At 41.3% G+C, this 27,373-nt stretch overlaps 1 protein-coding gene across 4 annotated transcripts in view; it reads right to left on the bottom strand.

Annotated features, from left to right (window-relative positions):
• Nucleotides 1-27,373, bottom strand: part of BLM (BLM RecQ like helicase) — a 106,648-nt gene that overhangs the window by 21,420 nt on the left and 57,855 nt on the right. For all 4 annotated transcript variants that reach the window (XM_050798031.1, XM_050798030.1, XM_050798032.1 and 1 more), the window contains 4 exons: nucleotides 14,032-14,138; nucleotides 11,725-11,885; nucleotides 6,363-6,558; nucleotides 2,570-2,760 (listed from right to left, as the gene is read on the bottom strand). In XM_050798031.1, coding sequence (XP_050653988.1) covers nucleotides 2,570-2,760; nucleotides 6,363-6,558; nucleotides 11,725-11,885; nucleotides 14,032-14,138 — 655 coding nt within the window. The remainder of the gene's footprint in view (nucleotides 1-2,569; nucleotides 2,761-6,362; nucleotides 6,559-11,724; nucleotides 11,886-14,031; nucleotides 14,139-27,373) is intronic.

Below are 27,373 nucleotides of genomic sequence, written 5' to 3'. Positions count from 1 at the left end.
TTAAATATCACCCATGTGCCATCAGTCTCTTTTCAGAATTTTTAAATCTAATATGTAACTCAATATTAGATTCCCAATTTAGGTAACCCAAACCAAACTCTTGATCTTCTCTGCCAACCAGCCTTCTGCATTGTAGCCAAGGAAAACTCCATCCTTCCAGTTACTCAGGCCTCTAGTTACTCTGGGACTCTAGCCCTCAAGTGACTGCTCTGGCTCTCCAGCACCTCTTCCTCTCGCTGGCTCTTAATCCTGCTCAGCCACATGGGGCTCCCTTGCTATCTCTCGAACACACCAGGCACACCGCCACCTTAGGGCCTTTGCTCTAGCCAATGTTTCTTCCAGGAAAGCTCACATCCAGAGAGCTGCCAGCTAACTCTTTTCTTCAAGGTTTTGCTCAGCTCCCATCTTCTCAATGAGACTTCCAACGACCACCCCGTCTAATACTGCATACTGTACTCTACCCATTCCTCCTGTCTCTTTACTCTGCTGTGTCATTCACCACAGTTCTTATCCTTTCACATATATTTATTGTGTATATTGTTTGTAACTGGCCTCCCTCTGCTGGAGTGTAAGCTCCGCAAGGGCAGGGATTTTAATTTTGTTTAGTGATGTATCCCAAATTCCTACAACAGTGCCTGTTACACAGCCCAACAAATATCTGTTGAATGAGGGAAGTCATTAGCAATGTTTACGGGATTGCGTGGGGTGGGAGGAGATGGCATGAATTTGCCAATTCCACACTGAGAGAGATGACCCTCTGCTCTGCCTCGTGCTCTGTCTTTTTTTTTTTTTGAGACAGACTCTCGCTCTGTCGCCCAGGCTGGAGTGCAGTGGCCGGATCTCAGCTCACTGCAAGCTCCGCCTCCCGGGTTTACGCCATTCTCCTGCCTCAGCCTCCCGAGTAGCTGGGACTACAGGCACCCGCCACCTCTCCCGGCTAGTGTTTTGTATTTTTTTAGTAGAGACGGGGTTTCACTGTGTTAGCCAGGATGGTCTCGATCTCCTGACCTTGTGATCCGCCCATCTCGGCCTCCCAAAGTGCTGCGATTACAGGCTTGAGCCACTGCACCCGGCCAGTGCTCTGTCTTTTTTAACTATACTTACTGAGAGTATTAAACATTTTTTTTTTTTTTTGAGATGAAGTTTTGCTCTTGTTGCCCAGGCTGGAGTGCAATGGCGTGATCTCGGCTCACTGTAGCCTCCTCCACCTACCAACTTCAAGCAATTCTCCTGCCTCAGCTTCCCAAGTAGCTGGGATTACAGGCATGGGCCACCACGCCTGGCCAATTTTGTATTTTTTCAGTAGAGACAGGGTTTTACCATGTTAGTCAGGCTGGTCTTGAATTCCTGACCTCAGGTGATCCGCCCGCCTCGGCCACCCAAAGTGCTGGGATTACAGGCATGAGCCACCGTGCCCAGCCAGAGTGTTAAACTTCTATGAACACATGTATGTCAGTCTCCACTCCAGTCTATGAATTGGTCTACACCATGTTCACTTGTGGCTCTCCAGCATCTTGCACATATAAGTTTAATACTCCCAGATAGGTAAATAATATACCAAATGTGAAAATGCTCAGTAAGCAGTAAGATACAGTAGACATTAAAATGTAGAATTACCATAATAGGTAAAATAGGTACCTAATGGTTGAATTTAACAATTCCCAAGGGTATTTTAGGACAGATAATAGTGAATTTATCTACAAGCAGTTACTGTTATTCTTTATAGTTAAAAAAAAAAGAGTAATGTAGGCTGGGCGCGGTGGCTCACGCCTGTAATCCCAGCACTTTGGGAGGCCGAGGCGGGCGGATCACGAGGTCAGGAGATCGAGACTATCCTGGCTAACACGGTGAAACCCCGTCTCTACTAAAAATACAAAAAATTAGCCGGGCGTGGTGGTGGGCACCTGTGGTCCCAGTTACTTGGAGGCTGAGGCAGGAGAATGACATGAACCTGGAGGTGGAGCTTGCAGTGCGCCAAGATTGCGGCACTGCACTCCAGCCTGGGCGACAAAGCGAGACTCCATTTCAAAAAAAAAAAAAAAGAGTAATGTCATTGATTTGAATTCAAACATACAGTATGCTAGTTATTATTCTTTTGAGAATGAGCTCTTTTAGTATATTAATTAAATATTTAAAAAATTAAATACTAATACATCAATTTAAATATATTTATTTTAATCAATTAAAATGTTAATATAATGTAATATATTAATAACATCAATATATTAAATTTAAAATATTCTACCTGCCCATGTTGAATCTTTTTGGGTGTTTGCATATTAATATTTCTAAAATATTTTGTAATCATCAGTGCACATATATAAACTCAATATTTTGGATATGCAGATGTCCAGTATATTTTTTAACAGGGTTCTAATTATAAAGAAAGGATACTGCATGAAATTACTTTTTAAATGTTTCCATTCCAAATTACTACTGGAAGGAAGCTGTCTTTCCCCTGTTAATCTGTCAGAGACCACCTTTTGCAATCTAATTTGTATCTACATTTTTAAAATTAAAAAACATTTTAATTATCAATAATTTTAAAACTTCTTTTTTTTTTTTTTACCTTTGTTTTACAGCAGTTATCACAAGAAACATCTGGATGTTTCTTACAAAAATCAGGATTAAATCCATTTTCACCAAAATAGGCCAAAAGCTGTATTCTCCTGCATTCCGTTATATTTTCACAGTAATGTACCATGCTATACAAATTATTGAAATGAGTTTCTCTTGTATGATGGTTTCCATCTTTTTCCACTGAAAGAGATGAAGAGTATAGTAAGACATACTTACAGGGGAAAAATAGAGAACATCACAGAAATATTTAGAATAGATTCATATAACTTTAAATATTAAATAAGAAAATTACTGTTAACAGCATTATGTCAACATGGCATTCTATATTATAATTAACTGAGTATTAATGTTCATCCTCAAGATTTTAGTATTATAGGAATAAATGTTAGATTTTTTTTTTTTTCAAATCTTCATTATCCCCAATGATGATGGTTTGACTTATATTTGCTGTATTTATCAGTTGAGCAGGTACTGAACTGAACATCCCGAGGAAGCAGAGCCTGAGATTATGGCAGTGGCCATGCACTTCTCTGAGTATCTGAGGTCAAAGTAGTTACAGCAATGGTTCCAAAATTGTGCGCCAACAAGCCCTGGGGTGCTGTGGTGAACTCACAGAGACAGAATATTTTAAATTTAAGGGAAACACAGCAATGCCTAACATCTGTTGAACATCACCCAAATTATTAGCTTGAGGTAGTAAATGGTATTAACATTAGATTGTGTTACATTCCTATTAGCAATATCTTATCTTTGCAAAGCTGGGTTTTTGGTAGTTGTTATGATAAAAAGAAGAATCTCAAGAAAATCAGTGTGAAACAGGAAATGAGGGTGGCAGTGTCTGATTTGATTCGAATGTGTGAGAACAGCAGTGGCATACTTTCCATCAGTAAGCAACTGTCGTTACTTAAGAATTTTAACACCAGGTATGGTGGCTCATGCCTGTAATCCTAGCACTCTGGGAGGCCAAGGTGGGCGGATCACCTGAGGTCAGGAGCTCGAGATCAGTCTGGCCAACATGGCAAAACCCTGTCTCTACTAAGAATACAAAAATTAGCTGAGTGTGGTGGCACGAGCCTGTAATCCCTGCTACTCAGGAGGCCGAGGCTGGAGAATCGCTTAAACCCAGAAGGTGGAGGTTGCAGTGAGCTGAGATCATGCCACTGCACTCCAGCCTGGGCGACAAGAGTGCAACTCCGTCTCAAAAAAAAAAGAAAAAAAAAAAGAATTTTAAAAAAATATTATTGTTTTCTTCCAGTTTATGAGTATTTTCCCCCCCAAATAGTTGCTGTCATCAGGACTTAAATATCTATTAAATTGTCTGGGCCTAAATTTTTTTTTTTTTTTTTTGGTCTTGGCCTCCCGAAGTGCTGGGATTACAGGTGTGAGCCACCATGCCTGGCCATGTTTGGGCCTAGCTTTAATATAGATTAAAAAAAACACACAAATGGGCAAACCAAGTGTAAATATTTCATTTTCTTCACTGAGAATCACTTTGGTATAGTGCAAGGAACATGGACTTTGGAATCAGATGAACTTGGGTTCTGTCAGGGCTCTACCATTTACTAGTTTTGCATTTCATTTTCCTCCTCTGTAAAATGAGGAAAGCAAAGGTCTTATCTCTGAGGGTTATTGTGGAGATGAAATTAGTTGATGATGTATGTAAGGCATTTAGAATGGCACAAAGGAAGTGCTAAATAAATACCATCTATAATAATTACCATTGTTATACTACTACAACAACTACTCCTATTGCTCCTGCTACCTCAGTGATCTTAGGGAAAAGTTACAAAACCTTTCTGAAGCTCACTTTTTATGGGAGTACCTCTACATCACAAGTTAGTTGTTTTGAACAAATAAGGTAATGAGGTGATATATGCAGCGTTGGGCACAGTGCTTGGTAAGTGCCATTTCCCATGCTCAGTACTTCTGCCAGAGTTAATTTAAAAGTGGTCTTGGCTGGGCACGGTGGCTCATGCCTGTAATCCCAGCACTTTGGGAGGCTGAGGCAGGCAGATCACTGGAGGTCAGGAGTTTAAGACCAGCCTGGCCAACGTGGTGAAACCCTGTCTCTACTAAAAATACAAAAATTTGGGCCAGGCACAGTGGCTCAAGCCTGTAATTCCAGCACTTTGGGAGGCTGAGACGGGTGGATCACGAGGTCAGGAGATCGAGACCATCCTGGCTAACACAGTGAAACCCCGTCTCTACTAAAAAATACAAAAAACTAGCCGGGCAATGTGGCGGGCGCCTGTAGTCCCAGCTACTGGGGAGGCTGAGGCAGGAGAATGGCGTGAACCCGGGAGGCGGAGCTTGCAGTGAGCTGAGATCCAGCCACTGCACTCCAGCCTGGGCGAGGGTGACAGAGCCAGACTCCGTCTCAAAAAAAAAAAAAAAAAAAAAAATTAGCCGGGCATGGTGGCAGGTGCCTGTAATCCCAGCTACTCAGAAGGCTGAGGTAGGAGAATTGCTTGAATCTGGGAGGCAGAGGTTGCAGTGAGCCGAGATCATGCCACTACACTTCAGCCTGGGCAACAAGAGCAAGACTCCGTCTCAAAAAAAAGAGAAGAAAACAAAAAGTGGTCTCAAAAGAAATACATATATTTATGAAATATATTTAACTCTCACAACCCAGGAGAAAAATGAGCAAAGAATGTAATAAAATTCTAAAATATGCATTCACTTTTACCCAACAAGTTAAAGTTTAGAAATTTATCCTATGAGGCCGGGCGTGGTGGCTCACGCCTGTAATACCAACACTTTGGGAGGCTGAGGTGGGCAGATCACCTGAGGTCAGGAGTTCGAGACCAGCTGGGACAAATGGTGAAATCCCTGTCTCTACTAAAAATACAAAAATTAGCTGGGCGTGGCAGCACATGCCTGTAATCCCAGCTACTCTGGAGGCTGAGGTGAGAGAATTGCTTGAACCCGGGAGATGGAGGTTGCAGTGAGCCAAGATTGTGCCACTCCAGCCTGGGTGACCAAGTGAGACTCGGTCTTAAAAAAAAAAAAATTATCTTGTATAAATAATTGCAAAAATGCCCAAAGATATTTGTATAGGGATGTTCAATACTGCATTGTTGATAACAGTGAAAAACAATAAAAAAGATCTAGTAAGAGGGGACTAGTTTAATAACCATGGAATAACCACACTATGGAATTCTAGGTAGTCAGGCTATATGTATTCATTGGAATAATTACATCCTATTGTTGACTGAAAAAAATCGGGTCATTATATAATTCCATTTACATTTTAAAAGATGTGCATTTGGAAAAGGTACATACCAAATACAAGATATTGCCTGCCTCTAAGGGGAGAGGATGGATGAAACAAGACAGACTATGGGGTGGTGGGGAGGGGTTTAGCTCGATTGATTGTTTTCTTTCTTAACCCAGATGGTGGTATATGACAGCTCATTATTTTCTCCTTTTTATCTTCCTGCATGTTTGAAATATGTGTTACATGCAAGAATGCATGCAGAAATTGGGTCTGAAAGGATACAAAGGAAACCAATAACTAGAGTTATTTTTGGGGCAAAACTATAAGGCATAGTTTGTAAATTTTCTGCCTTGTACACATCTATATCATTTGAGTTTTACATAATAAGTACTTACCACTTTTATAATAAAAATGAACTAAAATAAAATTGCCAATCTGTATAAACACCTCTATTTTTCTACGATTATTTAAGGAAAACTGGACCAGAAGTACCACAATAGCAGGAGTAGATTACTATCATGAGACCAAAGATGATAGAATGTCTCTGCAATGGAGCCCAGCTTACTTATTATAAGTCTTTTCAGTCTGGTCACATCATGATAGGTATAGAAAAGCAGGCAGTGAGATATTTCCCCATCTCTTCCAGCTCTGCCAGATTCTTGGTAGTAACCCTCCATAGATTTAGGGAGAGATGCATGAATCACAAATCGCACATCCGGTTTGTCAATCCCCATTCCAAATGCAATTGTCGCACAGATAACCTGATATAAAAGCAAAAGCTTATTAGATTCATAAAGCACAGACTTGAAGGAACATTTTTAATAACAGATGCTTCTAAAAGCTCTAGCATTTGTTTACTTTAAAATGCACACTACATAACAACCTAATAACTTAACTTGGTCCCACTATTTAGTATAACTAATATGAGTTTTTATATTGATAACCTGCAATTCCATTAAAACCCAAGAAGGTAAAGAGAAGCTTAGCATGGCAGGCACTTTCTTGTATGACTCGGCATTCTCGTGTAAGAGAGCCAGAATCAACTGCAGTCAGCCCACGATGTGCTGCCACTGTTCTCTGTTTTTGCTACTGAGGTGTGGGGGGTGTTGCTCACACAGTCATGATATCCAGGTCACTGATCATAAGCAACATGTTGCTCAGGAGCTCCAGGGTGTTCCCAGGGCTCCTCAGAGGTCATTGCTGCTAGTTCCTCCAATGGCTCAGGAACAATGCGTTCTTACCTGCTCCACTGCTTATCATCAGTTTTCCCAATGGCACCAGCTGATCACACACCAACTCCTTCGATTCATCAGCTGATTTCAAGTCAAAGCTTGTACAATTTTAATGGAAACTCATGTGGGTAAAAGTCTGAGAGCTACTTATACCAAAAAAAGGAAAAACACCAGGAACTGTGGATCTTAGCCCATAAAAATTACTTAGTAGAAGCAAGGTGATAGTTCACTTTCAGGAGCTTGACAAATCAGTTTTCAAGGATATCCATTTCAGTTGCAAATTTAGGAGCTATTTAACCCAGACCAAAATGTTATATCTCCAGGCAAAATTACATTTCACAAATAAAACTGCAAGTTTTTTTTTAGCACTTAAAAAAATGAATTGCTACTGCAAGAACAGTATTTCAAAGGCATCTGAAGTATCTGGCAGGCAGACTGAGGCTAATGACATGATTTCAGTAACTGTGAGTACCAGTGGAAGGAACTGCAAGCTCTGGAGTATGTGGACAGTAAAGGGGTACATTTATCAACACAAGGAATGGCGGTGAGTGGCCTGTGCTCTCAGTTAGTCATCTATCTACATTTATGGCACTCTGATCAAAGGCAAATCTCCTTGGAAACAGAAAGACTACTGTAGCTTCTAGTGATGGAGAGCAGGTGGAGAGGCTGCACAGCAAGATGTCAGCCGAAAGGTCCGGAAGCATGACCCACAGGGTTCCATGAAGTCCAGGTGCATCTCCCACTATCAGGGCGGGCACAGGGCTGTGAGGCACTGCCTGCAGCCTCCAGGTGAAGATGCAATGCTGCCAACTCTTTCTGAAAGCTCTTATTTCTTGAAATTGAGAAAAGTGGCTTTAATTGTGATTTCCTTTTTTATTTCTGTGCTTTTAAAACTTCAAACCACATCATTCTTTGTGAAGAATAATGGCCAAGTTTTATTCTATTTGTTAGATTCTCATGAATCTAACAAGATCAAGTCTGTCGAGCTGGTGTAGGCTAATATTATATTCTGACTGTAAGGATTAATTAGTCTGAGAGCAGAAATAATTAGATTTTTATAAACCCCTATTTTTAAACCATATTTTTCATCAAAGTTATATGTATATCTCCACTGTAGATTATTTATACTATATATAACAATTTAAAGCACTTGAAAAAAATCATTTTTTTTTTTTTTGAGAGAGTCTCAGTCTGTTGCCCAGGCTGGAATGCAGTGGCGCGATTTTGGCTCACCGCAACCTCCACCTCCAGGGTTCAAGCGATTCTCCTGCCTCAGCCTCCCGAGTAGCTGGGACTACAGGTGTGCACCAGTATGCCAGGCTAATTTTTGTGTTTTTTTTGTAGAAACAGGGTTTCACCACATTGCTTGGGCTGGTAGCGAACTCCTAGGCTCAAGTGATCTTCCCACCTTGGCCTCCCAAAGTGCTGGGATTACAGGTGTGAACTACCATGCCTGGCCCTTTCCTGAAAACTTTTTCCTTATCATATATTGTTTTACATGTTTTCTGGTCAGTTCTGTCCCACTGATCTGCCTATAATGTATTGCAAACTAGTGTTCCTGTGTTATTAGTTGTTTTGTTTTGTTTTTCCAAACTCTTATTTTCATTTGAATATTCTTCCAGGCAAACTTTAGAAAAAGTTTATCAAACGGTGGGGGGGCCGGGGGGGGGGGGGGCGGAAACACTGGCATTTGGGTTAAAATATAAACTAATTTGGGAAGACTGAAATCAGTATTTCAGTGAAGACAAATCAGTGATATATTTCTGAACTTTTTGCATATCTGAAAATGACCTTTCATAATGAGCTGGGTATGAAATTCTTCAGTCCCAGTCTTCCTTCTTCCAATTCTGAAGACAGTCTTCTATTATTTTTGTTATATATTTGTTATGTATTTATTTATAACGCACTTATCTGTTTCAATTATCCTGCTTTCTTGCTTGGGTACACTCACTGTTCTTAGGCTGAATCCTTACCTCCTTTTGTCAACAAAGATAATTTCTACCCCCATCCCCTTTTAATCTCTTTTTTCCCTTGCATTCTCAAGTTATTCACTACATCACTGATTCTATTGTCTCCACTGAGTCATTCCATTTGTGTCTTAATATATAATTCTGCTCTTAGTTTTGTTTTTCTTATTTGGATAAACCGAATTTTTCTTTCTTTTTTTTTTTGAGATGGAGTCTCGTTTCTGTTTCCTAGGCTGGAGTACAGTGGCATGATCTCAGCTCACTGCAACCTCCGGCTGCTACGTTCAAGTGATTCTCCTGCCTCAGCCTCCCGAGTAGCTGGGACTACAGATGCCCACTACCTCATCTGGCTAATTTTTGCATTTTTAGTAGAGAAAGGGTTTCACCATAGTGGCCAGGCTGGTCTCAAACTCCTGATCTCAGGTGATCCGTCCACATTGGCCTCTCAAAGTGCTGGGATTACAGACGTGGGCCACTGCACCTGGCCATAAACTGGATTTTTATTTCTCCCTTCATCTCACCCTGCGATCTTCTTATGGAAGTTGTTGCTAGTTCATGTATTTCAAGTCTTCTTATATCTTTCTCAGGATACTAAACTGATATCCTCTAAAATTTTGTTTTCCCAGAGAAAACAATTTTGAGAGATATTTTTCCTCTGAATCTTCAAAGTAAATACTTTTTCCTACACCAAAACTTTTCATTGGCTTCAAGTAATTATTAGTTGTTTTGCTCAAATTCATCCTTACATTTAGAGGGATCTATCCAAGGCTGGCATTCATCACAATAAGAGATGCCTAAAGTATTCTCAGTATTTCCTCCCCACCCACCTGGGTGATGGAAAATTTCTCATCTCAGAAACAGATGCCCAATATTGTTAGTTACTAGGGAAATGCAAATCAAAACCACAAAGAGGGCCAGGCACGGTGGCTCACACCTGTAATCCCAGCACTTTGGGAGGCTGAGGTGGGCGGATCATGAGGTCAGGAGTTTGCAACCAGCCTGGCCAATATGGTGAAATCCCATCTCTACTAAAAATACAAAAATTAGCTGGGTGTGGTGGCACATGCCTGTAGTCCTGGCTACTTGGGAGGTTGAAGTAGGAGAATTGCTTGAATTGGGAGGTGGAAGTTGCAGTGAGCCAAGATCGCGCCACTGCACTCCAGCCTGGGTGACAGAGCAAGACTCTGTCTCAAAAAAGAAAAAAACCCCACAAAGAGATGCCATTTCCCACCCACAAGGATGAACACATTAAAAAAGCTGGACAGTTAAAAATATTGGCGAAGATGTGGAGACACTGGCACCTCATACATTGCTGGTGAGAATGCAGAACTGCAGAGCCACTTGGAAAAGCAGTTTGACAGTTCCTCTAAAAGTTAAAGAGTTGCCATTTGACCCAGCAAGTCCACTCCCAGGTGTCTACCCAAGAGAACTGAAAGCATATGTCCATGGAAAAACTTGTACATGAATGCTCACAAAGCCATAGTAGTAGTCAAGAAGCAGAAACACACCGGGGATGGTGGCTCACACCTATAATTGCAGCAATTTGGTAGGTTGAGGCAGGAGTATCACTTGAGTCCAGGAGTTCAAGACCAGGCTGGACAACACAGGGAGACCTCGTTTATACAAAAAATAAAAAAAATTAGCTGGGCATAGTGGTGCACCTGTGGTCCTAGCAACTTGAGAAATGGAAGGATTGTTTGAGGTATGGTCTGGAGTAAGCAGAGGTCATGCCACTGCACTCCAGCTCTGAATGAAAGAGTAAGACCTTGTCTCAAAAAAAAAAAAAAAAAAAAAAAAAAAAAAGAAAGAAACAAGCCAAATGTCTAACCAGCTGATGAGTAGATAAACAAACTGTGTTATATCCATATAACAGAATATGATCTGACCATAAAAAGGTATGAAGTACTTATATATGCTAAAATATGAATAAATCTTGAAAAACTTATGCTAAATAAAAGCAAACAGACTAGGCAAGGTGGCTTGTGCCTATAATCCCAGCAATTTGGGAGGCTGAGGCAGGTGGATCACTTGAGGCCTCGAGTTCGAGATCAGCCTGGCCAACATGGCAAAATCCTGTCTCCACTAAAAATATTAAATACAAAAATTAGCCGGGCATGGTGGTGCGTGTCTGTAATTCCATCTACTCAGGAGGCTGAGGCAGGAGAATCATTTGAACCTGGGAGGTGGAGGTAGAAGTAAGTTGAGAGTCCTCCACTGCACTGCAGTCTGGGAGACAGAGTGAAACTCTGTCTCCGGAAAAAAAAAAAAAAGAAAAGTTACAAAGACTACATATTGTATGATTCTATTTACATGCAATGTACAGAGTAATAAACTCTAGAAACAGGTTAGTAGTAGTTAGTAGATTCGTGGTTTCCAGGCATTAGGGGGTGGGGGAAGCGAGTGGGTATGAGGTTTCTTTTTATGGTGATCAAAAATTCTGGAATTAGATAGTGATGATGATTGTACAACTTTGCAAATATAGTAAAAAGTACTAACTTATTTGCTTTGAAAGGATAAATTTTATGATATGTGAATTATATCTCAAGCAATACTTTTTTATGAAAGAAAAAGCAACTTTAGAAGTATCAAAGGAAAATCCGTTTTTAAATTTCAGTCTTATTTTGATGTTTACTACCTTCAAGGTAAAAGTTTGCATTCTACACATGCATGTTTGGTTATATGCTATAAAATATTATTTCTATTATTTGTTTATCTTTAAAAATGTTACCTGACAGCCATCCTGATTAATCCACTTCTGCTGCACTTCATCTCTGGCAGAATCACTGAGGCCAGCATGGTAAGCAAGAGCAGCGAGCCCATCTCTCTGTAATGTGTCGGCCATGGTGTCACATTCTCGCCTGGAGAGGCAGTAAATTATCCCTGAGTCATCTGCCAAGAAACCAAGAGTACTGAGAAACAAGAATTTTTAACATAAACAACAACACAATTTACACTATGTTTTTAGAAATACATGAACCATAAATAGATCTCCCATAGTGTTCTTATACTGCTGGAAGACCACACACGTGAATAATTCAAGCAAGGAATTCATGTGCACTGGAAATGAGATGTGGCTTTTCATCCTGTTGCTGCTAATGACACGTGAGTTGGACCTGGACGAACTCTGGGTTCTACTTCACACTAGATACATGTGGGCATCAAAAAGCCACCCTTGGTCGGGCGAGGTGGCTCATGCCTGTAATCCCAGCACTTTGGGAGGCCAAGGAGGGCAGATCATTTGAGGTCAGGAGTTCAAGACCAGCCTGGCCAACATGGCAAAACCCTATCTCTGTTAAAAATACAAAAAAAATTAGCCAGGTGTGGTGGTGGGCGCCTGTAATCCCAGTTAGTCAGGAGGCTGAGGCAGGAGAATCACTTGAACCTAGGAGGCAGAGGTTGCAGAGAGCCAAGATTGTACCACTGTACTCCAGCCTGGAGATAGAGTGAGACTCAGCCTCAAAAAAAAAAAAAAAAAAAAAAAAAAAAAAAAAAAAAGCCATCCTTGCAAAACTTCAAACTTTAAAAATCACAAAGATTTTAATAGCAACATTAGGGAAATAAGTAAAGGGAACTGTGAAATAAAATATACTATAACTATCAAGTGTTTTCTAAATTTTTAAAAGACATGGGAAAATGCTCATGATATAAAGTAGATTAATACTGGAAATTAATAATAACATGATAACAGTGATTTTGCTCATTGAATGATGTTTGTCTTTTGTTTCTTCTTTTTGTTGTTTTCTAAATTTTCTTTTTTGTTTTTTGAGACAGTCTTGCTCTGTCGCCCAGGCTGGAGTGCAGTGGCACGATCTCAGCTCACTGCAACCTCTGCCTCCCGGGTTCAAGCAGTTCTTCTGCCTCAGCCTCCAGAATAGCTGGAACTACAGGTGTGTGCCACCATGCCTGGCTAATTTTTATAGAGGTGGGGTTTCACCATTTTGGCCAGGCTGGTCTTGAAATCCTGACCTCAAGTGATCCACCCACCTTGGCCTCCCAAAATGCTGAGATTACAGGTGTGAGCCACAGTGCCTGGCCATCTAAATTTTCTTTAATGAGCATGTATTATATTTATTATTATGTGTGTGTGTGTGGTTTTTTTTTTTTTTGAGACGGAGTCTCACCCTATCACCCAGGCTGGAGTGCAGTGGCGTGATCTCGGCTCACTGCAATCTCCGCCTCCCAGGTTCATGCCATGCTCTCGCTTCAGCTGAGTAGCTGGGACTACAAGGGCCCGCCACTACACGCGGTTAGTTTTTTTGTATTTTTAGTACAGACGGGGTTTCACTGTGTTAACCAGGTTGGTCTCGATCTCCTGACCTTGTGATCCTCCCATCTTGGCCTCCCAAAGTGCTGGGATTACAGGCGTGAGCCACCACGCCTGGCCATGTGTGTTGTTTTTAGAAATGGAAATTAAAAGATATTAAAGGAAAAGTCATCTCTCTGTGACTGAGCCAAAGGTCTAGATATACACGTGAAGCTACTGACATTAGCTGCCTGGGAGAGGTGGGCCTGAGCAGGGAAATCACTGACTTTTTCTTGGTGGATCTCTACTGACTGATTTGTCCACACAAACATGTATATTAATTTCTAAAAAATAAAATAGAAATACCAAAAATATTCTCCATGGAAAAGTGGAAAGGGGGTTACATGGAAAACTACTATGAATTCAGAATCTCATTTTAGTTAGTAAAACTCAAAGGCAGGCAGGCTTGGGACAAGGAACTAAAACAAAAAGCTGTATAATTCAAACACTGATTGAAGCCTCAGGAAAGACATTGAAACCAAAAGTTATAATACACGTGTGCAGGAGGGAGTATTTAATATATTTTTGTTAGAATTTCTTGTTATCAAACCAAATGAGATTTTACAATTTCCAGAATTGAGAGAGTTGCAATAGTCTGCTCTATAAATAGCAAGTTAGTGCTGTCATAATGCAAAAAGGAATGTTTAATATGCAATTTTATATATCCTATTGTGGTACTAAAAAGACATTTATTTGTTACTTCTAGACAGTTAATCACATGGCTGTACTCACATGGGTAGTGTTTTCTGATCCATTCTAGGCAGTCAAATGCCACCTTTTTAGGCTTTTTCGGTAATACATAGTATTTCAGATTATGTCTGTTAAAGCTCATGCTAAACCTAAAAAAGTCCCAAACATAAAATTTAGTTATTATGAGAAAGTATAACTTTCGGTATTGTTATAGACTACATGTGTCCCCCTAAAATCCTAACCCCCAATGTGATAGTATTAGGAGTTGGAGCCTTTGGGAGATAATTAGGTCATGAGAGGTGGAGTTATGAATGAGGTAAGTGCTCAAAAATAAGCAGAGACCTCGCTGGCTCTCCCCACCCTCATATGTGAGTATACAAAGAGAATACTGCCATTTACAAACCAGGAAGAGGGACCTCATCTGACATGGGATCTGCCAGCATCTTGATCTTGGACTTCCTGGCTTTCAGAACCATAAGAAATAAATTTTTGTTTGAGCCACCCAGTCTACAGTATTCTGTCATAGCAGCCCAAGCTAATATCAAGTAGTTTTTTTTTTTTTTTTTTTTTTTTGAGACAGTCTCACTCTGTCACCCAGGCTGGAGTACAGTGGCGCGATCTTGGCTCACTACAACCTCTGCCTTCTGGGTTCAAGCCATTCTCCTGCCTCAGCCTCCCAAGTAGCTGGGATTACGGATGCCCGCCATCGCGCCCGGTTAATTTTTGTATTTTTAGTAGAGACAGAGTTTCACTGTGTTGGCCAGGCTGGTCTCGAACTCCTGACCTCAAGCAATCCACCCGCCTCAGCCTCCCAAAGTGCTGGGATTACAGGCATGAGCCACCGGGCCCAGCCTATCAAGTAGTCTTCAGTTGAATACTGTCATTAGCAGCTTACATAATAGAACACTGAAATGGAAGTTAGGCTAAGGGTTAAAGAAAAGAATGGTGATAAAGAGGGAATGTTTATGGGACTAGATGACAAAAAATTAGGATTGTAGAAGAGAAAACACATAGAAAAGACAAAGTAAGCAGGAGCCCAGTCTCTTGACTCCAAGATGAGGCTGACTATAAGCAGAGATGGTTAGAATATTATTTAAAATATTAAGGAACTCATACAAGAAATATACTTTTTTTTTTTTGAAACGGAGTCTCACTCTTTGGCCCAGGCTGGAGTGCAGTGGGGCGATCTCGGCTCACTGCAAGCTCCACCTCCCGGGTTGAAGCCATTCTCCTGCCTCAGCCTCCCAAGTAGCTGGGACCGACAGGCGCCCGCCACTACACCTGGCTAATTTTTTATTTTTAGTAGAGACGGGGTTTCACTGTGTTAGCCAGGATGGTCTTGATCTCCTGACCTCGTGATCCACCCGCCTTGCCCTCCCAAAGTGCTGGGATTACAGGCGTGAGCCAACGCACCCGGCTGGAAATATACGTATTTTTAGGCCATCAATATTCCCAAATTTTGACCAGGTACTCAAGCTCATCCAACCCGCAGCCCGCAGGCCACATGCAGCCCAGGGTAGTTTTGAATGTGGCCCAACACAAATTCATAAGCTCCCTTAAAACAGTGAGATTTTTTGCAATTTTTTAATAAAGCTCATCAGCTATTGTTACTGTTAGTGTATTATTATTATTTTTTTGAGAGGGAGTCTTGCACTTGTCACCCAGGCTGGACTGCAAGGGTGCAATCCCAGCTCACTACGACCTCCATCTCCTGGATTCAAGCACTTCTCCTGCCTCAGCCTCCTGAGTAGCTGGGATTACAGGTGCCCGCCACCACGCTCAGCTAATTTTTGTTATTTTTAGTAGAGACGGGGTTTCACCATGTTGGCCAGACTCATCTCGAACTCCTGACCTCAGGTGATCTGCCCACCTCGGCCTCTCAAAGTGCTGGAATTACAGGTGTGAGCCACCGCACCCAGCCAGTTAGTGTATTTTATGTGTGGTCCAAGACTATCCTTCTTCTTCCAATATGGCCCAGGGAAGCCAAAAGATTGGACACCCCTGGGATATATAAAGAGCTAACTGCAGGACAGCAGAAGTTGCTAAAGCCCTACTGATCATGGTCACTTTATTTTTGTTCTTGACCCCAAATAAAATGTGGCTAACTCTGAGACAGATGGGCTCCTCCTCTTCCTCTGATCTACTATTCTTGTCCCATTTCCTCCCTCCCACTTCCTCAGTGAGCTTGTTCTCTCCATTATCTCCTCTTTTGTATTTTCAGTCTGTTCTGTGAATTTTTCTTCTGTCTCTGAATATGTTCTAGGACCACCCTTTCCAACAAAAGCCTCTGTTGATCTATCTTCTAATCAACTTGTCTCTTTTCCTCCAATGGCAAGTTTCTCAGAAGATACTTATGTTCCCAACCAACTAACTACACATTCAATTTCAATTATCATTATTTTCTATTCTCAATTTTGCCTCTACAATTCTACCAAATTTTTTCCAAGGCTTTTAAAACTAAAGAAAGGTGACAGAATTGTTATAGGGTCCTGCCCTCCAGGTACCTCCACTGCTCCACATTTCAACTATATCCAACCCACAGGAGGAGAGAGAACACTGTGGAACATGGTAAGGATAGAGCACAAAGACATCTCCATGCCTGGGTAGACAGAAGAAAAGATCATAAACTGCAGTAACCTGTGTCGCGGGGGCTGCCTATATACAGGATCAGAGGAAGAAATGATGAGGAATAAAACCACTGGCTTTCTGTTTTTGCATCTAAATCCAACTAGATGGGCCCACACAATAGGCAGCAGTGATCTTGCTGCATTTGGTATATGCAAAGATGGGTCTTCTTTCAGACTTCAGTCTCTCTGGCCTCTCTGTATTCTACCTTTTTTTTTTTTTTTGAGACCGTCTCACTCTGTCCCCCAGGCTGGGGTGCAGTGGCATGATATCGGCTCACTGCAACCTCTGCCTCCCAGGTTCAAGCAATTCTCCTGCCTCAGCCTCCTGAGCAGCTGGGACGACAGGCACTCACCACCACGCCCATCTAATATTTCATATTTTTAGTAGAAATGGGGTTTCACCATGTTGGTCAGGCTGGTCTTGAACTCTTGACCTCAGGTGATCCTCCCACCTCAGCCTCCCAAAGTGCTGGAATTACAGTTGTGAGCCACCGCGCCTGGCCTGTATTCTACATTGTTGGCTACCCTTAGTGAAAATTCTCTATTATGTCTTAAAACTTTATATTCCCATGGGATTTTCTCCCTTGCATCTCTGGTTTCTCCACTTCCACCTCTTCTTCCTTTGCTCACTCCTTAAGTGAGAATCACCCCACAGACATCTGGCTCTCTTCTCTTCTCTTCCATCATCTCCTTCAGCACTCTCACTGCCTTAAACAGCACCCAAATTTCAGTCCCATGTGTCCCAGCTTTTGCCCTCACCTTAGACCTCTTTTCAGAGTTCTAAACCACATTTCAATATCTTTTTAGACCAGTGGTCTAAAATTGGGAAGCATACATTCCTAGGGGTTCACAAAGACTTTCTGTGTATACATGAGCAAAGATAGTCTTAAACAAATTCAGACCCTCAATTTTCGCATCCCTTGGTTTCCCACGGGGGATTGGTTCTAGGGCCTCCTCGGATACATAAATCCAAGGATGCTCAAGTCCCTGATATAAAATGGTGTAGTATATGTATATAACCTATGCACATCCTCCTGTATATTTTAAACCATCTCTAGATTACTTATAATACTCAATACAATGTATTAAATAAATGCCATCTAAATAGTTGCTACACTGTACTGTCAGTAATTATGTAACACTTTTCTTCTGTCATGGCGGCAGGATACAGCAGAGTATGCCTACACATCCCTTCATTCATGTGGACACAGCATAGCACTTGGTGCTCAGCAAATTCGAATCTTGCATTTTGAAACTTTCAGAAACTATTTTTCTTTCAAATGCGTTTGATATACAGTTGGGTGAATCTGCAGATGCAGAAACTGTGGATACGAAGGGCTGGCTGTCCTTTTCCCTAAGACTGATCTGAGAATGCTCCCACAGACAAGACATCCTGGCCAGGGGCGGTGGCTCACATCAACAATCTCAACATTTTGGAAGGCAAAGGCAAGAGGATCACTTGTGCGCAGCAGTTAAAGACCAGTTGGGCAATAAAGTGAGACTCCTGTCTCTATTTAAAAAAAAAAGACATCCTGGCTGGGCGCGGTAGCTCACGCCTGTAATCCCAGCACTTTGGGAGGCCAAGGCGGGCGGATGACAAGATCAGGAGTTCGAAACCAGCCTAACCAACATGGTGAAACCCTGTCTCTACTAAAAATACAAAAACTGGCCAGGCATGGTGGCACATGCCTGTAATCCCAGCTACTCAGGAGGCTGAGGCAGGAGAATCCCTTGAACCCGAGAGGCGGAGGTTGCAGTGAGCCGACATCACGCCACTGCATTCCAGCCTGGGCAACAGAGCGAGACTCTGTCAAGAAAGAAAGAAAGACAGAAAGAAAGAAAGACAGACAGAAAGAAAGAAAGACAGAAAGAAAGAAAGAAAGAAAGAAAGAAAGAAAGAAAGAAAGAAAGAAAGAAAGAAAGAAAGAAAGAAAGAAAGAAAGAAAGAAAGAAGACATCCTGCTTGTTTCACCTTTCCCATTTTTCCCTTTTACAATTGTCTCACTTTCTGAAAACAAACAAACCAATCCTACTTTTCATCCATTCTGAATTTTACCACTGTGCACTGTTCCAGGATGTAAAAACCTCCAGGACACCAAACAAAGCAAATTGAAATATAGTATGGGTGTAGGTGAAATTTTCTTTAATTAAAGCACTAGAAATCCTTGGTAGGAGGGCCTCATATCTTTAGGTGTTTTACTTATTTCTGTTAAGGGTGAAGAGTAACTAGGAACAAAGTATTTTGGCCCTTATTAGGATGTTCTGAATTCAGATATACTGAGAATAAGGCGGTGGGAATGAAGATGGCCTTCACTTCATGATGTTGTTTCTTTCATCTCTATAATCACAGAATGCATTACCCTGAAAGTCTTTGAGACTACCATTAAAAAATACTTTGATACCACTTCTCTTATGACAGCATTTCTTTGCAAAAAACACCTAGAGTCCTTTTAGTGCTTGAAAAGGAAGAATGTATAGCAGACTGTGGCAAAAAAGGTAGTAGATTTAAGAACTGTCTAGGAATACAAATGATAAAGAAAATCTTAAAATTTATTTGACTCGATTTGGAAATGGTGCATGAGTCTCCCCACCGATAGGAATGCTATTGTGACTAGGCACAACAATGGCCTTATTGCTTTTTCCCACATTAAAAAAATACACTTTATTTTCAGAAAAGTGTTTTATTAATTTAAAAAAATCTTTGGGTCAAAAAGAGAGACAAAAACAAGCATTGGGGAGGATATGAAAAAAGTGGAACCCTCGTACATCACTAGTGAAAATGTAAAATGGCACAGCCACTTTGGAAAACAGTGTGACAGTTCTTTAAAAGGTTAAACATAGGCCAGGCACGGTGGCTTATGCCTGTAATTCCAGCACTTTGGGAGGCCGAGGCGGGCGGATCACGAGGTCAGGAGTTTGAGACCAGCCTGGCCAATATGGGGAAACCCCCATCTCTACTAAAAACACAAAAATTAGCCGGGTGTGGTGGTGCACACCTGTAGTACCAGCTACTCAGGAGGCTGAGGCAGAAGAATCACTTGAACTGGGGAGGCGGAGGTTGTGGTAAGCCAAGATTGCACCACTGCACTCCAGCCTGGGTTAGAGTGAGACTCCGTCTCAAAAAAAAAAAAAAGGAAAACGTTAAACATCGAGTTACTATATGACCCAATAATTTCACTCCTGGTGTATATACCTAAGAAAAATGAAAACATATGTCCACACAAAAATTTATACATGTATGATTATACTAGCATTATTCATAATAGTAAAAAATAAAAATGGAAATAACCCAATATCAACTGATGAATAAAATGTCATATACATATACAATGGAATATTATTCACTAATAAACCATGAAAACATTATATTAAGTAGACAGTCACAAAAGATCACATATTGGATGATTCTGATTCTGTTTACACAAGATACCCAGAGTAGGCAAATCTATACATAGAAAGTAGATTAGTGGTTGCCTAGGGCTGGCAGGGTGGAGATGTGAGGGGAAAAGGAGATTGAACTGTAATGGGTTTGGGTGTTTTTGGAGGGTGATGAAATGTTCTAAAACTCTGGCAATGGTTGTACAATTCTGAATATACTAAAAACTTTGAATTGTACTTTTTAAATATGGGAATTGTATGGTATGTGGGTTATACCACAACAAAGCTGTTACTAAAAACATCTGGCATATGATCTGAATTTCTTAAAATTTGTAGACACAATTGAAAAAGCTCAGAATTGTTTACCAGTTAATTTAGTCAAACAAATTACTTTTACTAAAAATAATAAAAATGACATGAGATTAGAACATAAAGTTGTAGATCACAAATCCAATTAAAACCAAGACAACTATCTCTTCTGCAAAAGGACTGTGGGTAACTAACTAAAAGCAATATTTACACAATTTGTTATAATGAAAAAGTTAATAGACCCTTGGAGTTTATTACATGTAACAAATCTTATTCTGCCTGTTGGAAAATAAGATGTTTGGAATTACCAAATATCTAGTTACAGACAGTTCCCATCAACTGATGAATGGATAAATAAAATGCAAAACACTCATACACTGGAATATTATTCAGCTATAAAAATGAATGAAGTACTGACCAATGCACCAACATGGATGACCCTTGAAAACTATGCTTAGTGAAAGAAGCCAGGCACAAACAAGAGGGAGAGGATGGGGAGCAGCTGCTAATGGATACCAGGTTTCTTGCTGGGGTGATAAAAATGCCCTAAACTTAGATATTAGGGATGGTTGTACAATTCTGTGAAAATAGCAGCTGCTCCCCATCCTCTCAACTTAGATATTGGGGATGGTTGTACAATTCTGTGAAAATACAGAAAAAAACCAACCTACTAAATTGTACTCTTTAAATGGATGAATTTTATAGTGTGTGAATTACATTTTAATAAAGTTTTCTTAAAAGTTAGATTCTATTGTTTCTTGTCTAACGTTCTGCTGGATATTACCATTAAAATGGTACATATTATCATGTTTGAGGTGTCAAACTCATGTCTTTTCAAAGTGTTGTGTGAGGAAACAAAGTCAACTAGAGCTCAGCTTGCTGCTTTTGGAATTGACAATAGTTGTCATGTGATGTATACTAAATAGTTAATGTGAATTGAAAAATGAGGCCAGGTGCAGTGGCTCACGCCTAATCCCAGCACTTTGGCAGGCAGAGGCGGGCAGATCACCTGAGGTCAGGAGTTCAAGACCAGCCTGCCCAACATGGCAAAACTCCGTCTCTACCAGAAATACAAAAAATTAGCTGGGCGTGGTGGCAGGAGCCTGTAATCCCAGCTACTCGGGAGGCTGAGACAGGAGAATCACTTGAACCCAGGAGGTGGAGGTTGCAGTGAGCCACTGCACTCCAGCCTTGGTGATAAGAGCAAAACTCCATCCTCCCCTCCCCCCACTCAAAAGAAAAGAAAAATGAAGTCAGCCAGGCATGGTGGTATGTGCCTGTAGTCCCAGCTACTCAGGAGGCTAGGGCAAGAAGATCACTTAAGCCCCGGAGTTCAAGACCAGCCTGGGCAACATAGTGAGAGTAAGACCTCATCTCCAAAACAAAAACAAAAACAAAAACAAAACAAAACAAAACCCACAAAGAAAAGAAGTCTAATTTAGCAGTAAAGACTGGCTTTACCAATTAGGTTATATGGTAGTCATTTCCCATTTTTGGAAAGAGCTAATCTATAGCCACAAAGTTTTGACAAAACTGTATTTAAAAGTATATCACATAATACGGTTGGAAATGGTGGTCCACGCCTGTAATCCCAGTACTTTGGGAGGCTGGGGCAGGCAGATCCCTTGAGCTCAGGAGTTTGAGACCTGTCTGGGCAAGATGGTGAAACTCTGTCTCTACGAAAAAACAATACAAACAAACAAACAAACAAAAACCATAAAAATTAGCCAGGTATGGTGGTGCACGCCTGTAGTCCCGGCTACTCAGGTGGTTGAGGCAGGAGGAGAAATTGAGCCTGGGAGGTGGAGGTTGCAGTGAGCCGAGATTGCACCACCGTACTCACTCCATCCTGGGTGACAGACTGGGACCCTTTCTCAAAAACCAACAACAAAAAAGTTATTAGAGAAGCACATCACACAATAAAATATTTTGTCAAAAATATCATATTGGAAAGGTATACTGAAACTAACAGTATTCTGATTTCTCTAACTCTTCCATACATATTGGATACAGGGAACAGGATTCTTGTTGAAAGAATAATAAGACTACTTAATAGTCATTAGGTAAGTATTGGTAAAGCTTTTTTTAGGGTATTTTTCCTAGAAAAAAATAAAGTGAATAACCATTGATCTTGCTTATTTTCCCAGTCAGAGAGTTTCCAATTCTTTGCTTACCACGAATCTGAAGGACCTAATTGAATTAGGTTGACAGATAATTAAAAATAATTTTTGATGATGGATCATTATGTAATCTTGGCATATATGTCAGAAGGAATTCAAATAATTGTTACAGCTACAAAAAATGCCTTCCATTCTCATCTACATGTTTATGTGAGCAATGTTTCTTAGTGCTTACATCCATAAAAATAAGAAATATGAACAGACCCAATTCGTCCAGACATGTGAACTAACTGAACAACAAAAAGTCCTAGCTGGGTGTGGTGGTACTCACCTGTAGTCCCCACTATTTAGAAGATTAAGGTGGGAGGATCACTTGAGGCCAGGAATTCTAGACTAACCCGAACAATATAACGAGATCTCATCTCTTAAACAAACTAAAGGCCTATCTCATTAAGAGATCCATTCTCAATCAAAATGTTTGCTTATGGCTGGGTGTGGTGGCTCACATAATCCCAGCATTTTGGGAGGCTGGGGCGGGCGGATCACCTGAGGTTAGGAGTTTGAGACCAGCCTGGCCAACACGGTGAAACCCTGTCTCTACTAAAAATACAAAAATTAGCCGGGCATGGTGGCAAGTGCCTGTAGTCCCAGCTACTCGGGAGGCTGAGGCAGGAGAATCACTTGAACTCAGGAGGTGGGGGTTGTAGAGATTGTGTCATTGCACTCCAGCCTGGGCAACAAGAACCAAACTCAGTCTAAAACATATATATATATGTATGTATGTATGTATGTATGTATGCAGGAGGTACATAGTTTTCCAGGATTCTTTCAGGAGGTACATGTGACCAAAGAAGGTTGAAGATAGCTATCTTGGTCATCCACTCATCCCTTAAACATCCCAGGCACCATGCATCTAAAATCAAATTTATTACTCATCTTACTTCCTCCATTTCCATTTATGGTCAATGGTACTAGTCACCTGCCCCAGGAACTACTATAAACTTCAACCATATCCACTTTTCTCATTCCATTTAGTTGCCATTCCTGCCCTCTCTCTTGACTCCGTTTCTTTCTTCCACTTCTGCTGTTACCACCAGCATCAGCTCTCCTCAATTACTGCAACAGGTTCCTGAAGGGCTGCTCTACCTCTAACTTTCTGTTCTCCCACTCATCCTCTCCTCTATTCTCTTGCCAGGGTTATCATTCATCCACACAGTTCAGATCAAGCCACTTCCCAGGTTAAAGTGCCAAAAGAATAAAGTCCAAACATTTTGCCATCGTTATATGCAAGGCCCTCCATGATCTGGCCTCAAGCCACCTTGTCAGGGTCATCCCTTCTCTATGTTTCTCCACTTATCCAATGGATTATTCACCATTCCTTGGGCGTGACCTGTACTTTTTTTTTGGCTGGAGTGTAGTGGTGTGATCTTGGCTCACTGCAACCTCCGCCTCCCAGTTTCAAGCAATTCTCTTGTCTCAGCCTCCCGAGTAGCTGCAACTATAGGTGCATGCCATCACGCCCGGCTAATTTTTGTAGTTTTAGTAGAGATGGGGTTTCACCATGTTGGCCAGGCTAGTCTCCAGCTCCTGACCTCAGGTGATCCACCCGCCTCAGCCACCCAAAGTGCTGGGATTACAGGCGTGAGCCACCGAGCCTGGCCTGACCAGTATTTTTATAACAGAAACGTCAGCCCTGAATTTTCACTCTTTGCCTGCTAAAATGCCATTCACCTACCACTTCATATAGCTGTAATAAAAAAAAGACAGTAACAAATGTTGATGAGCACGTGGAAAAATTGCAACCCCCATACACTGCTGAAGGTAATATAAAACGATAGAGGCGGCCGGGCGCGGTGACTCACACCTGTAATCCCAGCATTTTGGGAGGTCGAGACAGGTGGATCGCCTGAGGTCAGGAGTTTAAGAACAGCCTGGCCAACATGGTAGAACCCCGTCTCTACTAAAAATACAAAATTAGCCAGGTGTGGTGGCACATGCCTGTACTCCCAGCTACTCAGGAGGCTAAGGCAGGAGAATCGCTTGAACCCAGGAGGTGGAGGTTGCAGTGAGCCAAGATTGTGTCACTGTACTCCAGCCTGGGTGACAGAGTGAGACTCGTTTCAAAAAAAAAAAAAAAAAAGATGGAGGCACTTTGAAAAATAGTTTAGCAGTCCTTGAAAAGGTTAATCGTACAGTTACCACAGACCCAGCAACCCAAGAGAAATAAAACTTATGACCACAGAACAATTTCTACACAAATGTTCACAGCAGCATTATTCAAAAAAACCAAAAAATTGAAACAGCTTGAACATCCATCAAATGATGAATGGGTAAATAAAACAGAGAGTAGGATCCATAAAATGGAGTATTATTTGAAAATAGAAAGGAATGAAATACTGGAACAGGCTACAACATGGAGGAACCTTAAAAACATGCTCAGTGAAATAAGTCAGTCACAAAAGGTCGCATGTTATGTGATTCCATTTAATTCCATTTATATGAAATGTCCAGAATAGGCGCAAATCTACGGAGACAGAAAGTAGATGAGGGGTTGCCTAGGAATGGCGGAGTGAGAAAGTAGGAATTGACTGCTACTGGGTGTGCTCTCCCTTTCAATGGAGACGAACATGTTCTAAAATTAGATAATGGTGATGGCTGCACAACCCCATAAACAAACTAAAAAAAAGGCCACTGAAGTGTCAACTTTAGGTGAATTTTATGGTATGTAAATTGTATCTCAATACAGCCGTTTAAGCTTTCGTTGTTGTTTGTTTGTTTTTGAGATGGAGTCTTGCTCTATCACCCAGGCTGCAGTGCAGTAGCATGATCTCGGATCACTGCAACCTCCACCTCCCAGGTACAACCAATTTTCCTGCCTCAGCCTCCCAAGTAGCTGGCATTACAGATGCCCACCACCACGCCTGGTTAATTTTTATATTTTTAGTAGAGATGGGGTTTCAACATGTTGGCCAGGCTGGTCTTGAACTCCTGACCTCAGGTGATCTGTCTGCCTTGGACTCCCAAAGTGCTGGGATTACAGGTGTACAGGTGTGAGCCACTGTGCTAGACTGCTGTTTACACTTTTATTTATTTATTTATTTATTTTTTAGACAGAGTCTCACTCTTGTTGCCCAGGATGGGGTGCAGTGATACAATCTCGGCTCACTGCAACCTCCGACTCCCAGGTTCAAGCAATTCTCCCGCCTCAGCCTCCCCAGTAGCTGGGATTACAGGCATGCACCACCAGGCCTGGCTAGTTTTGTATTTTTAGTAGAGACAGGGTTTCTCCTTGTTGGTCAGGCTGGTCTTGAACTCCTGACCTCAGGTGATCCACCCACCTCGGCCTCCCAAAGTGCTGGGATTACAGGCGTGAGCCACCACGCCCAGCCTACGCTTTTAAATAAACTACTCCTCCTACAATGCCCAGTTCCTTTATGAAACTTGATCTGACCCCTCCTCATAACAGCTGTTACTGGGGGTTCTAGCTTATCTTGTCTTCTTCAGTTTCTGCAGTTGTAATTTACATCTCAAATCACTGCTTTCTTCTTTCTGCAATTTGACCTAGTATTTAAAGGATTCTGAAACCAGCTTTCTGGGGTTTTAAGTTCTCACTCCAACTCTTGCTAGGCATATGAAGTTATGTAGTCTCTTTGTGCCTCAATTTCCTCACCTGTAGAATGAGGAAAATAGGAGTACCTACCTTGCTTCTGTGTGGACAAGGGGGTTAATACACATAAAATGACAACAGTGCCTGGCACACTGAGTAGGCTGGATATGTAAGTGTTAGCTATTATTATTGTTCTACTATAGTTAATTCTATATGCCTGTCTCTTTGCTCTCTTCCAGATCATATTTGAAGGCCCTAAGGAAATGGAATATAGCCTTTCTTATGTGCCTTGTATTTCCCAAAGAGGAAGGATATTATTATAGACTGGCAGGAGGAGAGCAGCACAGGGGCTGTGGCTTCAACCTTAGGAATACCTGACTTCACCAGGGTCACGACATAGCAGCAGTTGAGCAAAGTTAATCCAAACCAGGGGCCTACTGGCAGAAGAGATCAGGAAACAGAGTCCCAGAAAGTGTTCCTTAAAATTTCCTACTTCCAAATGCAGGGAAGGGCCAAACACATTAAGGAGTCAACAGACATACCTAAATTTTTACATTTACCCAAATTCCTCCATGTTTTTCATTTATTGATTACTACTGAGTACCAATTATGTACCAAGTGCTGGAGACTGGAAATCCACGACCTTGCTTTCCCAGGCAGATCTCTTCTCCACAGTACTAAGAAAAGAGATTCAAGGTGCCTGCCCCTAAATAAATAAATAAATATGTGCACTGTTTACTCAAACATAAATCACAAATCCTATACTTACAAAAAGTCATTCAAAAGGAAAAGAAATTTTTTTTTATCATTTAACTATGGGCATTTGTCATTAATGTAACTGATCCAAAAGAACAATAGATTACATCTGGCATAAGCAGACAGAAAAATCCCAGCACTTAGGAAGGCCGAGACGGGAGGATTGTTTAAGCCCAGGAGTTCGAGACCAGCCTGGGTAACAAGGCAACATGACAAGATCTGTCTCAAAAAAAAAAAAAAATTATGGATCAATGCAGTACTTATAGAAGCAAAGTTCTTGCAAATAGGCTATTTATTAGAATCTGGAGTATAATATAAATTTTTTGGTTTTTGTGTGTGTTTTTTTTTTTTTTTTTTGAGACAGAGCCTCACACTGTTGCCCAGGCTGGAGTACAGTGGCGTGATCTTGGCTCACTGCAACCTCCACCTCCTGGGTTTAAGCAATTCTCCTGCCTCAGCCTCTTGAGTAGCAGGTATTACAGGCGCATGCCACCAGGCCTGGCTAATTTTTTATTTTTAGTAAAGATGGGGTATTGCCACGCTGGCCAGGCTGGTCTTGAACTCCTGACCGCAGGTGATCCGTCTGC

The sequence above is a fragment of the Macaca thibetana genome, chromosome 7 (genome assembly GCF_024542745.1).
Source record: "Macaca thibetana thibetana isolate TM-01 chromosome 7, ASM2454274v1, whole genome shotgun sequence".
Taxonomy (NCBI): domain Eukaryota; kingdom Metazoa; phylum Chordata; class Mammalia; order Primates; family Cercopithecidae; genus Macaca; species Macaca thibetana.
The sequence above is the reverse complement of the archived record's forward strand: the minus strand, read 5'-3'. Positions and strand labels throughout refer to the sequence as shown.